This window comes from Urtica dioica, chromosome 5 (assembly GCF_054948205.1).
Source record: "Urtica dioica subsp. dioica isolate 48M chromosome 5, U.dioica_male_clone48M_v1_H2, whole genome shotgun sequence".
Lineage (NCBI taxonomy): Eukaryota > Viridiplantae > Streptophyta > Magnoliopsida > Rosales > Urticaceae > Urtica > Urtica dioica.
The window spans coordinates 1,905,545-1,917,984 of NC_142760.1; the positions used below are offsets into that span (position 1 = coordinate 1,905,545).

Sequence of the window (12,440 nt, forward strand, 5' to 3'; positions counted from 1 at the left end):
ATGTCTCGAAGTCACTATGTATGAATTGCATCATGCTTACCTTAATCCTGAAATGAGACATGCCATTTCACACCTTAGTATTCTCATTTGAGAAAGTCAAAGTTCGGACTCACTATGTGATTCCGAACAAGGCCTATTGGTGAAGTACTAAGTTGTGAGTCTGTCATGAGTAACTTTGTGAAGTTCTCATAGATATGGAATTCATGTACAAGATTGCTGAAATGCAATGTATGTCACCTCATGCTTTGTTCCTTGGAGTGTGAATAAATGAACTGGCCAGTGTCCAAATTGAGTCCTGACTCTTTTGGATGAAACAATGTGACTTGTTAGCTCCTCGTCAATACATTGTTTCTAACTTATTCACAAGCGACAAAGGAGTTGAGGAAATAACAGCTAGAAGGGTAAAATGGTAATTTAGTAAATCCCGACTAGCTGATGACATTCATGAAGGGTAAACATAGATAATATTCAGTGGATCCGCTCATCATAATTAGGTCGAATTCTTGAGTAGAAAATAAATTCATTTGAACCGAGAGATTTTCAGTGTCAGCTCTTTAGTGGAGTCAGTTGGCATTAAGCTAACTTGGAAAAGGTTTGTGAACTTTTGAGTCCAAGTGTTTAGCTAAAGCTTTGTTCATTTGGGTCCATGAGGTCACTGTCACGAATCACATCGATAGGAATAGTTAAACTGGAAGCTAAGCCAAAACAAGAACGAAAATAGTCAAAAGGGTATTTTTGTCTTTTGAGACAAAGGATGAAATGAATGTCAATAAATTTTTGACAAGGTCATTTTATGACATGTTTCACTCGGCCATGACTTGATCATTGGGCCTTGTGAATTAATTTCATTTCATGAGAATTTTATTTGAAAATTCTAAATGGGTCTTTTCTTATGTTGTCATGAACAAGTGAAGAAAATTCTAGAAGCCTTTTTCTAGAACATGTTGGGCGCCCATAATACCCAAGATAGAGAGATTATTTTGTGCATAAATGTATCAAGATACTTGCCAAAAGAAAAAGAGGAAACAAATTTGCATGAGGATGCTATATGGAATTCGGCCAAGAGAGAGACAAGGCAAGGCATGGAACAAAATAGGAAACTATTCCAAGACTTAATGAAGTCTATTTTGGCCGAGCTTCTCAAGGAAAAGAAAGAGGAATTTGGCTCATTTTATAGAAGAGGAAACTACCTTATTGAAGGTGAGACCTCTCCTATAAATAGGAGCCTCATTCTTCTCATTTTCATTCATCCAAGTTTAAGAGATTTGAGAGACTCTCTCTCTAGAACTTGGCCGAAAATCCTCTCTCTCTCTCTAGTTTATTTTCGATTATTTCTTGTCTTGGCACCTAGGTCCTCACTCGACCTAGTGTTTAGCTCTGCGACTTCGAGACTCGTTCTCAAGTCGTAGTGTTTAAAAGTGCCCACTCACTGATTCCTTCTTTTCGAGTGATTTAGTGATAGAAACTTTCGTGGTTGCTCGAGGTGCCGAGGAAAGAAAGAGAGACGTGCTGCGAGGGGAGACGAGCGTTGCAACTTTCCAAAAGCTTCTACAAGGTTCAAGCTTCAAGAAAGGTTAGTAACTTTAATAGCTCATATTGGTTTTTATTTACATGTACATGCTCTTGTCTAGGTTAGTAAAAACTAGTTTTACTTCAAAAGAAAATTTTTAAAATTCCGCCGCTTAACGAAGCGTTAAACTTTTTCTTAAACCCTAGATCGATTCCAACAAATGGTATCAGAGCTATGGTCAAAGGAATGCATGTGCATGTTTTTAAATTATGAGCTTGAAAATCGTTTTCGAAAGTTTACTAATTTTGTGACAAGTTAGAATTGTAATCTTAGATTTTTTTTTAATTTATTGCTCATGCCTTTAAATTAAAAACCATGTTGATTTTCTATGAGTTTGGGATGATGTTAAAACACATTAGAATCAGTTCTAAAAGTTTTTAATTTTTTATATTGAAAAACGTGTTTTAAAGGTTTGAGAATTTTCGAGTAAAATTTTGTGACTAGTTTTGTTATCTTGCTAGTTTCTTATTTTTACTTGAATCGTTTTATGCTTGTTGTTATTTCTTTTATGCCTTGTTATTACCTTGCTAATAAAACACAAATAAAAGCTTTAAACAACATCTTAAAACGTTCCGTTACACTTGATTCTTTTTCGCACCTAAGTAGGACCAAGCTTTAATTTATTTCTTTTTCTTCGAGCTGGAGTAAACCCGCATTAAAAGTGGCATAACTCTCTGCTCAGAAATCGAAATTTAATGATTCTTGAATCAAATTAAATCTCTGTCTGTCCTCTGTCCAATGCCACCGGTTTCGGCTCAAAAGGACATCGGAGCCGCCAGATATGGCGATTTTACTCCGAGGTGCGCGGCTGTCTGAAACTCCAGTTTTTTTAGAAATCCGGATTTTCAAACCCCACTACCATGAGTTATAGAACTCTAATGAGAAAATTTTCTCGAGCAAAAATGTTTTTCATATGATTATAAACATGATGTGTAAAGATTAAAAGTTTTGATTTTTGAAAGATTAATTGAAATTGAATTTTTACAAAACTAGTTTGAATTTTGAAAAAACCGTTTTCACTTTCAAACTTGAAAATATTTTGTCATCCAAATCAAATAAGTTTTCAAAATGTTTTCAAAACTATATCTATATCACATATGTTCAAAATCTATATGCTCTTGAAAATTTGAGTGGGAGGTCTCCTTGTAGACAAGCCGAAAAATAAAAGGATGTGTAATCTCAAACTTTCAAGTGTTCGAGTTAGTTGAAGTTCACACTTCCCTCACGCACTTTCCCGAAATAGAAAATAGGAAAAGATCGAGTATGTACCTTGTGCCTTTATGCACTAATACTGCTCTGAACATGTCGATCTAGGATTCTCTTCTAGTTGTCCGCTCTGTCGCTCTCTAACTAGGAAATTTGTTTCCGAACTTATAAGAGTCGATGAACCAACTCCAAAAACTAAGTGGGAGGGTTATATTCGTTGTTTGTAACCCGCGATCCCCAACACTAGTGAAAGATGCAATAACGTGGGACTAAGAGCCGCTCTTGCGACCCTCACTTAAATGTGAGTACTCCAAGGCGTTATTGCTTCGATCATTGCTCAATGAGCTACGTCCGAGAGTGATGCAATGATGGCAAGGCCTCCCCTTGGGGGATTTTTTTTCAAAGCTGATCTTTTGGACTAAGTGGTTGGTTGCACACTTAGGCTCAATCCCTAGTATCCTCCCTTGAGGCTCTGCGAAAGGATGTGAGTGATCAAACCAATTTAAAAGGTGGCTAGTCAAAATAGATGTATTGACATCTTGGCTTAGCATTAATGATGTGTCATTTACTTATAAATGGAGATTTTTTGCGGCCTTCTCTTGAGGGAGTAAATTATCGTTTGGTTTATAACACCTTTGGATTTTACAAAAGTCTTAATGAAACTTAAATCCTAAACCAAAGACTAATCATAAACTTGTTTCAACTTATATAGGCAATATGTCTCTCAACCATCTCTCAATCTTTCTTTCCTCGATCAAACTCGAAAACGAAAACTACATAGATTCGAAACGTAACCTCGACATAATACCTACCGTTAACAAGCACAAATGGGTACTCACCACCCCGTGTCCTCCTCTGACGAATGACGATTCAACTCAAGGGGACAATGACGCCTTAGCGGCCTGGCTTCGATCCGATGAGATTGTGAGGTGCTATATCTTAGCATCTATGAACAATATGCTGGAAAAGCAACATCGTGACATCGAGACTGCCGCCGATATGCTCTACAATCTCCTTGAGATTGTTGGAGGGCAAAGGCGTCAAACAAGGCAACAAGCAGTCCGACAGTTTATGAACTGTCATATGAAGGCTAGGACTCCTGTTAGAGACTTTATGATACTGATCATTAGTTTTCTGAATAAAATGGAAATCCTAGGATCTGAGACTGATGGGAAGAATGTCATAGATGTGATCTTAGAAACTCTCCCCGCATCTCTAGATACCTCCAAGATGAACTACTCCATTAACAAGCTAGAGTACACTGTTACCAAGCTTATGGAGGAACTTCACACTGCTGTAGGTCTCACTAAGAGAAAGAGGAATCAAGGAGAGGTACATGCTACTGAGCAAAAAGCCTCCGCCTCTGGAACTAAGAAGAGACCTCACAAAGCCGATAAAAAGAACTGTCCTGCCTATCTCAAAGCAAAGGAACATAGTATTGTACTAGTTACCGAAGCATGCTTAGTAGCTGATAATGTATCAATGTGGATTCTTGACTCCGCTGCTACTAACCATATTTGTTGTTCCTTGAATGGTTTCAAGAAAACCAAAAGCTTAGAGGAAGGCGAGTTCTGTTTTAAATGGGGTGATGGGAGCCTGGTGTCTGCAAAGGTTGTGGGATCCGTGACGCTGTCTTTTGAAGACCGCACTTTAAACTTGAATAATGTTTATTTTGTTCCTACCTTTGGGAAGAACTTAATATCCGTTGCTCGTCTTCTTGAGCAAGATTATTGTTTAAAGTTTATAAAGAATGGAATTCGTATTTCTTTTTCTAATTCTTTTGTCACTGCTGCATGTATGAAGAATGGTCTTTTTTACATCTATCCCACTCAACCTTCTCTTTTAGACACCGAAATAGATAACGATCTGATTAGGGAGCCAAAGAGGATCAAACTTTCTGAATCTTCCGATCTAACAAAATCAACATACCTCTGGCACTTAAGACTTGGTCATATCAGTCTAGATAGGATTAAGAGACTTGTGAGAGATGGTCCACTCCAAGCCTCTGCAATAGGTTCACTACCTACTTGTGAATCCTGTATAGAAGGAAAAATGACTAAGCGACCTTTCTCCGATAAGGGTCGAAGAGCCACAAAGTTTCTGGAACTAATACATTCTGATGTATGTGGTCCGCTCAACCAACAGGCACGTGGAGGATACGAATACTTCGTTACCTTCACTGATGATTACTCAAGATATGGGTTTGTCTATTTGCTAAAACACAAATCCGAGACCTTTAACGTATTTAAGGTCTTTAGGGCTTTAGTGGAAAAGCAAACTGGCAAAGTGATCAAAACCCTTCGATCTGATCGAGGTTGTGAGTATATGTCTGGAGAGTTCGATGACTTTCTTAAAGAAGAAGGTATCGCTTCTCAGCTTACCGCACCTGGCACACCTCAACAAAACGGAGTGTCAGAGAGAAGAAACCGAACTCTTATGGAGATGGTTAGATCAATGATGAGTTACTCATCACTCCCGCTTTCCTTTTGGGGATATGCCCTTGAAACAGCCGCCTATATTCTGAACCAAGTTCCGTCCAAAACGGTTCCTGGTACTCCTTATGAACGATGGACTGGCCGTAAAGTGAATCTTGGCCGCATCCGAATTTGGGGTTGCCCTGCACACGTGCTGAGGCAAAAGACTAGCAAGTTGGCTAGTAGGTCAGAATTGTGCCTGTTTGTAGGATATCCGAAGGAAACCAAAGGTTTTACTTTCTATAGTCCCGAGGACGATAAGACTTTCGTTAGCACGAATGCTCGTTTCCTTGAGGAGGACTTTATGAAGAATGCGAAACCTAGAAGCAAAATTGTGCTTGAAGAAAAGTTGGGTGATGAAGCTTCTACCTCATCTGTAAGAACTGTTCTTACCCCAACTGAAACACAACCTAACTCATCAGAATCTCGTCAAGTAGTACTTAGACGTAGTGGGAGGGCTACTCAAAAGCCTGACAGGTACATGTCTTATGGAGACTCTCTTGTAGCCGTCTCCGACATGGATGACCCTGTTTCCTATAGCCAAGCGATGGCTTGTTCTGAATCAAACCTTTGGCTTGACGCCATGAAAGTTGAAATGCACTCAATGTATGTCAACAAAGTCTGGAAACTTGTAGACCTTCCTGAAGGGATTAAACCCGTAGGGTGTAAGTGGATATACAAGATGAAAAGGGGTACTGATGGGAACGTCGAGACGTTCAAAGCACGACTTGTGGCAAAGGGTTATACCCAACAAGAAGGGATTGACTATGAAGAAACCTTCTCGCCAATCGCGATGCTTAAATCCATCCGCATACTCCTATCCATAGCTGCAGCTCTCGACTATGAGATCTGGCAAATGGATGTCAAGACAGCCTTTCTGAATGGCAATCTTGACGAGCGCATTTACATGGCTCAACCAGACGGTTTCGTGGATAAAGGTCAAGAGACCAAGGTTTGTGAGTTGCTTAAATCCATTTATGGACTAAAGCAAGCATCTAGGTCATGGAATATTAGATTCGATGAAACTGTAAAGAGCTTCGGCTTTGAACAGTCAATAGATGAGCCTTGTGTTTACAAGTTAATACACGAAGGCAAAGTTGTGTTTCTGGTACTATATGTCGATGATATACTACTCATTAGTAATGACGTGGGTAAGTTATCTGAGGTTAAGGTCTGGCTAGCAAAGCAATTCGATATGAAGGATCTAGGAGAAGCCGCGTACATTCTGGGGATCCAAATCTTTCGAGATAGGAAAAACCGGACCCTGTCGCTCTCTCAAGCATCTTATATTGATAAGGTGATGGATCGCTTCTCGATGCAAGACTGCAAGAGGGGTCAAACACCCTTTAGGCATGGAGTTTCACTCTCTAAGGACCAGTCTCCCAAGACTGCACAAGAGATTGAAGACATGAGGAAAATTCCTTACGCCTCTGCCGTAGGAAGCCTTATGTATGCTATGCTTTGCACTAGACCTGACATCTGTTTCGCCGTTGGCGTAGTTAGCCGTTTCCAATCCACCCCTGGACCCGAGCACTGGATTGCTGTTAAGCATGTTCTTAAGTATCTTCGAAGAACTAGGAACTTGATGCTTACATACTCAGGTACTGACCTGACTATGACGGGATATACCGACTCCGATTTTCAAGCGGATAAGGATTCCAGGAAATCCACTTCGGGATCTGTGTTCATCCTTAATGGTGGAGCTGTTGTGTGGAGAAGTATTAAGCAATCTTGCATTGCTGACTCCACAATGCAAGCAGAATATGTGGCTGCTTGTGAAGCATCCAAAGAGGCTGTATGGCTTAGAAAGTTCCTTAAGTATTTGGAAATTGTTCCAAACGTCGACGAGCCCATGACCCTTTATTGTGATAATAGTGGGGCTGTCGCTAACTCAAAGGAACCTAGAAGCCATAAGCGCTCTAAGCATATTGAGAGGAAATACCATTTGATTCGAGAGATCGTGCAGCGCGGAGACGTGGAAGTGAAGAAGATCTCAATGGTGGACAACCTCGCAGATCCATTCACCAAGGCCCTAGCGAACAAGGTCTTCGACCAACATCGTGAGGGATTAGGCATGAAGGACTACACACACCTTCTTTGAGTCAAGTGGGAGTTTGTTGTCAATGGTGCCCACAAGAAGAGTTGTAGTCTTTATTTTGAACATTTGATGTAATAAAGTCTCATGAAGACTCTTGCTTGTAATTGCCTATTCATTCATTAATAAAGTTGAAACGTTCATTCAATCTTCCTTGTCTGAAGCTTTATGAAAAAACCATAGTCTTTTAGTCCATAAATAAACTTAACAACTTACGAAAAGACAAATGTAGATTTGCATGAACAAACTCTTCGTAGTTTGCTTAAAACGATATATTCGCAATCTTAGGGTCAAAGGACTATTGACCTTAGTATGATTGTTAGAAGAATCTATGATGTCTGGTTATGAGGCATTGAGAGTTTGGGACTCTATAGTTCTTCTAGGTATCTTTCGAAGATACTGAATTGACCAGTGCACTTCTAGAGACAATATAAGAACAAACCATTTAACCTCTTATGTCTCGAAGTCACTATGTATGAATTGCATCATGCTTACCTTAATCCTGAAATGAGACATGCCATTTCACACCTTAGTATTCTCATTTGAGAAAGTCAAAGTTCGGACTCACTATGTGATTCCGAACAAGGCCTATTGGTGAAGTACTAAGTTGTGAGTCTGTCATGAGTAACTTTGTGAAGTTCTCATAGATATGGAATTCATGTACAAGATTGCTGAAATGCAATGTATGTCACCTTATGCTTTGTTCCTTGGAGTGTGAATAAATGAACTGGCCAGTGTCCAAATTGAGTCCTGACTCTTTTGGATGAAACAATGTGACTTGTTAGCTCCTCGTCAATACATTGTTTCTAACTTATTCACAAGCGACAAAGGAGTTGAGGAAATAACAGCTAGAAGGGTAAAATGGTAATTTAGTAAATCCCGACTAGCTGATGACATTCATGAAGGGTAAACATAGATAATATTCAGTGGATCCGCTCATCATAATTAGGTCGAATTCTTGAGTAGAAAATAAATTCATTTGAACCGAGAGATTTTCAGTGTCAGCTCTTTAGTGGAGTCAGTTGGCATTAAGCTAAACTTGGAAAAGGTTTGTGAACTTTTGAGTCCAAGTGTTTAGCTAAAGCTTTGTTCATTTGGGTCCATGAGGTCACTGTCACGAATCACATCGATAGGAATAGTTAAACTGGAAGCTAAGCCAAAACAAGAACGAAAATAGTCAAAAGGGTATTTTTGTCTTTTGAGACAAAGGATGAAATGAATGTCAATAAATTTTTGACAAGGTCATTTTATGACATGTTTCACTCGGCCATGACTTGATCATTGGGCCTTGTGAATTAATTTCATTTCATGAGAATTTTATTTGAAAATTCTAAATGGGTCTTTTCTTATGTTGTCATGAACAAGTGAAGAAAATTCTAGAAGCCTTTTTCTAGAACATGTTGGGCGCCCATAATACCCAAGATAGAGAGATTATTTTGTGCATAAATGTATCAAGATACTTGCCAAAAGAAAAAGAGGAAACAAATTTGCATGAGGATGCTATATGGAATTCGGCCAAGAGAGAGACAAGGCAAGGCATGGAACAAAATAGGAAACTATTCCAAGACTTAATGAAGTCTATTTTGGCCGAGCTTCTCAAGGAAAAGAAAGAGGAATTTGGCTCATTTTATAGAAGAGGAAACTACCTTATTGAAGGTGAGACCTCTCCTATAAATAGGAGCCTCATTCTTCTCATTTTCATTCATCCAAGTTTAAGAGATTTGAGAGACTCTCTCTCTAGAACTTGGCCGAAAATCCTCTCTCTCTCTCTAGTTTATTTTCGATTATTTCTTGTCTTGGCACCTAGGTCCTCACTCGACCTAGTGTTTAGCTCTGCGACTTCGAGACTCGTTCTCAAGTCGTAGTGTTTAAAAGTGCCCACTCACTGATTCCTTCTTTTCGAGTGATTTAGTGATAGAAACTTTCGTGGTTGCTCGAGGTGCCGAGGAAAGAAAGAGAGACGTGCTGCGAGGGGAGACGAGCGTTGCAACTTTCCAAAAGCTTCTACAAGGTTCAAGCTTCAAGAAAGGTTAGTAACTTTAATAGCTCATATTGGTTTTTATTTACATGTACATGCTCTTGTCTAGGTTAGTAAAAACTAGTTTTACTTCAAAAGAAAATTTTTAAAATTCCGCCGCTTAACGAAGCGTTAAACTTTTTCTTAAACCCTAGATCGATTCCAACATCTTCCACTATGGCAGCGGAATTTGTAGCTTGTTATGAGGCGTCCAATCAGGGGATATGGTTGCGGAATTTTGTCACTGTGTTGCGCATAGTAGATGGTGTTGATAGACCACTCAAGTTATATTGTGACAACAAATCCGCTGTACTGTACTCCAACAACAACAGGAGCTCCACGAAGTCGAAACACATCGACATCAAGTTTCTGGTTGTGAAAGAAAGAATTCAGAGTAGACAGTTGTCTATCGAGCACATCGGAACAAACTCCATGATTGCGGATCCGCTTACTAAGGGACTACCACCCAAAGTGTTTCACGAGCACACTGCTCATATGGGTGTTATTTCAGCTCAGGATATTCAGTTCTAGTGGGAGTTTGTTGTTTTGCTATTTTTAGTGCTTTTATGTTATAGACATGTTTGGTTTTATTTATGATTATTGAGGTTTTCTGCAGAAATTAAGTTTTTTGTTTATTTAGACTCTGTTTTTCTAGTATATGGTTTGATCTCACTAAGGTTTAAGGAGGACCAAATGGAAATAGACATGTTGAGGTCACATAACATGAAATTTCCATACTACACATCCACTTCATGATCCATGTCGTTCAGTTGTATCGATATACGTGACCATTGATGGGTATAACTACGATAGATGTAGTGAATGCCGCTTTGATCCTATGTTGATATGGTTGATGGACCGGATTGGTTATGAGATACATTTTGGTAATGACAGTAAAGTTGAGCTCTTTCGGTTATTTTTTGCGATACATAATTATAAGGTTAAACATATAGCCCAAGTGGGAGATTGTTGGATCTTTAATCCAATATGTTGGATCCTTAATCCAACGTTGGGCTTATATGTTAAATAATTATGTGTTGTGAACTGTCAATAAAGATGGCCCGTTGAAAGTGAATTAATTTGGTGTACGGTTATTGGGCTTTAATAATGTATCTAACAGGTTGTGGGCCTTTAATGTATAGAGTCATTATGGGCTTCTATTTCAGTGATGGGTTGAAATAGGAAGCCCACTAGGGTAATCTAGGGTTTCTCTATAAATACGGCTGGTCCCCAGGTCACACGTAACATTCTTGTCATTCCTGATATCCCGTCGTCAGAGTGAGCCAGAGAGAACTGAAGGGACTCTCAAAGAAATACGTGTTGATCTGGAAGACCAACCGTCATGGATTCATCAGGTACACTTCCGCTATTGATTTAGGTTTTCTTAATTATTCAACATGATTCGGTCATGGAATTAGGTGATGATTTTCACCCGTGATATTCGGATCTAACATATAATACCTTGGAGCGGGCTGTGGGTTCCCTTTTCCTTTTTCTCTTTTGCTCCGAAGGTCTATCGGCATTATTTAGGCGAGCGGAGGATGAGGGACTGATTTCGGGGCTGAATTTTGGCATGTCTATGGTGGTGGTCACCCACCTTTTCTTCGCCGATGATAGCTTCATTTTCTTCACGGCAGAGAAAAACGAAGGGGTGGAGGTTCAAAAGTGCTTGGAGGTCTATGCTCGGGCTTCTGGTCAAGTCATCAACTATGACAAATCCGAGATATGTTTTGGCAAGAAAGTCAAAACGGAGGTGGGAGTTGCTCTTGCTAGGTTCCTAGGAGTCAAGACCACGGAAGGCCACGAGATATTTGGGGCTCCCTATGATCATGGAGTGGAGCAAGGCGGATGTGTTCAACTACATTCGGGAACGAGTTTGGAATAAGGTTCATGGATGGAAGGGGTCCTTTTTCTCTTATCCCGGTTAGGATGTGATCATCAAAGCAGTTCTCTAAGCTATTCCTAGCTATGTCATGAATTGTTTCATCCTCCCCGAGAAACTCATCAAGGACCTCCACCAAATGGCGGCCAATTTTTGGTTGGGTAACACCAAAGATAAGAAAAAGAATCATTGGGGGAGTTGGGACAAACTTTGCCCCTGTAAAGAAGAGGGAGGTCTAGGTTTCCGCAATCTTGGGAGCTTTAACCAAGCTCTTTTGGCTAAGGGAGTGTGACGAGTTTTGAGATTTCCTTCCTCTTTGGCGGCGCGGGTCCTCAAAGCGAGCTATTTTTCCAACTCGGACATTCTCTCGACGAATAACATGAACTACGCCTCTAGTACTTGGAGAGGCCTTATGTGGGGGCGTGCTCTTATTCTCAAAGGCTCGAGATGGAGAATCGGAATCGGCGATTCGGTGGACGCTAGGTCGGGACGTTGAATCCCGAGATCAACGGGGTTCTCGGTTCGGGACCCGTCTCTCCGCGCGGAACGACGGCGGCAGATTTGAAATTACCGGGGGGAATGTGGAACGTCCCGCTTCTTCGAAAGTCCTTGAGGGATGAGGATCTCGAGGAGGTGCTGAAAATCCCGTGTGTGGCATCCCCCGTCCTCGATGAGCGATGTTGGCACTTCTCTAAAGACGGCGAGTATTCCGTGAAGAGTGTTTACCGAGTGGCTCATGAAGCCACGGGGAGATTTTGTTCGTCGGATCCCAGTTTGACGGAAAAATGGTGGGAAGGGATGTGGAAACTCAAAATTCCTCCCAAAATGCGAGTGTTCCTGTGGAGGGTGGGGAAAAATTGGCTGCCCACTTGGCGAATCGTGGTATGAGCGTGGACACTTGGTGCTCTCGGTGCAAGGCGGGGAAAGAGAGCGTCTTTCATGCCATTTGGGGCTGCTGCGAAAGCTCGAAGATTGCAGAACTGTTTGCTGTGACCGAAGGGCTTCGCGTGTCTAAGCAGCTGGGCTGTCCGAGGATCCGTGTCCAATCTGAATACGCCACATCAGTACAGAGCAACGTCTTTGGGCGAAAGAGGAAGGTTTGCTGGTTCGAGAGGCGACGAATCTTGCTCATGACTTTCTTTTTGTTGAATTCTGTCATTTACTTAGAGCTTGTAATTCTATTGCCCACATTTTGG

General features: G+C 40.6%; 1 protein-coding gene across 1 annotated transcript; it reads left to right on the forward strand.

Moving 5' to 3' along the window:
* The first annotated feature begins 10,704 nt into the window (after positions 1 to 10,704).
* On the forward strand, positions 10,705 to 12,132 carry LOC149394775 (uncharacterized). Its single transcript, XM_089615333.1, has 3 exons — positions 10,705 to 10,717; positions 10,874 to 11,214; positions 11,728 to 12,132. Exons 1-3 carry the CDS (start codon positions 10,705 to 10,707, stop codon positions 12,130 to 12,132), a joined length of 759 nt encoding a protein of 252 aa, XP_089471459.1.
* The last annotated feature ends 308 nt before the right edge of the window (positions 12,133 to 12,440 follow it).

Bases quoted from the DNA above. Each gene is read 5' to 3' on its own strand.
- LOC149394775 (XM_089615333.1), top strand. The intron at 11,215-11,727 runs GTTCAACTACAT...GGTGGACGCTAG, and splicing joins GAGTGGAGCAAGGCGGATGT to GTCGGGACGTTGAATCCCGA.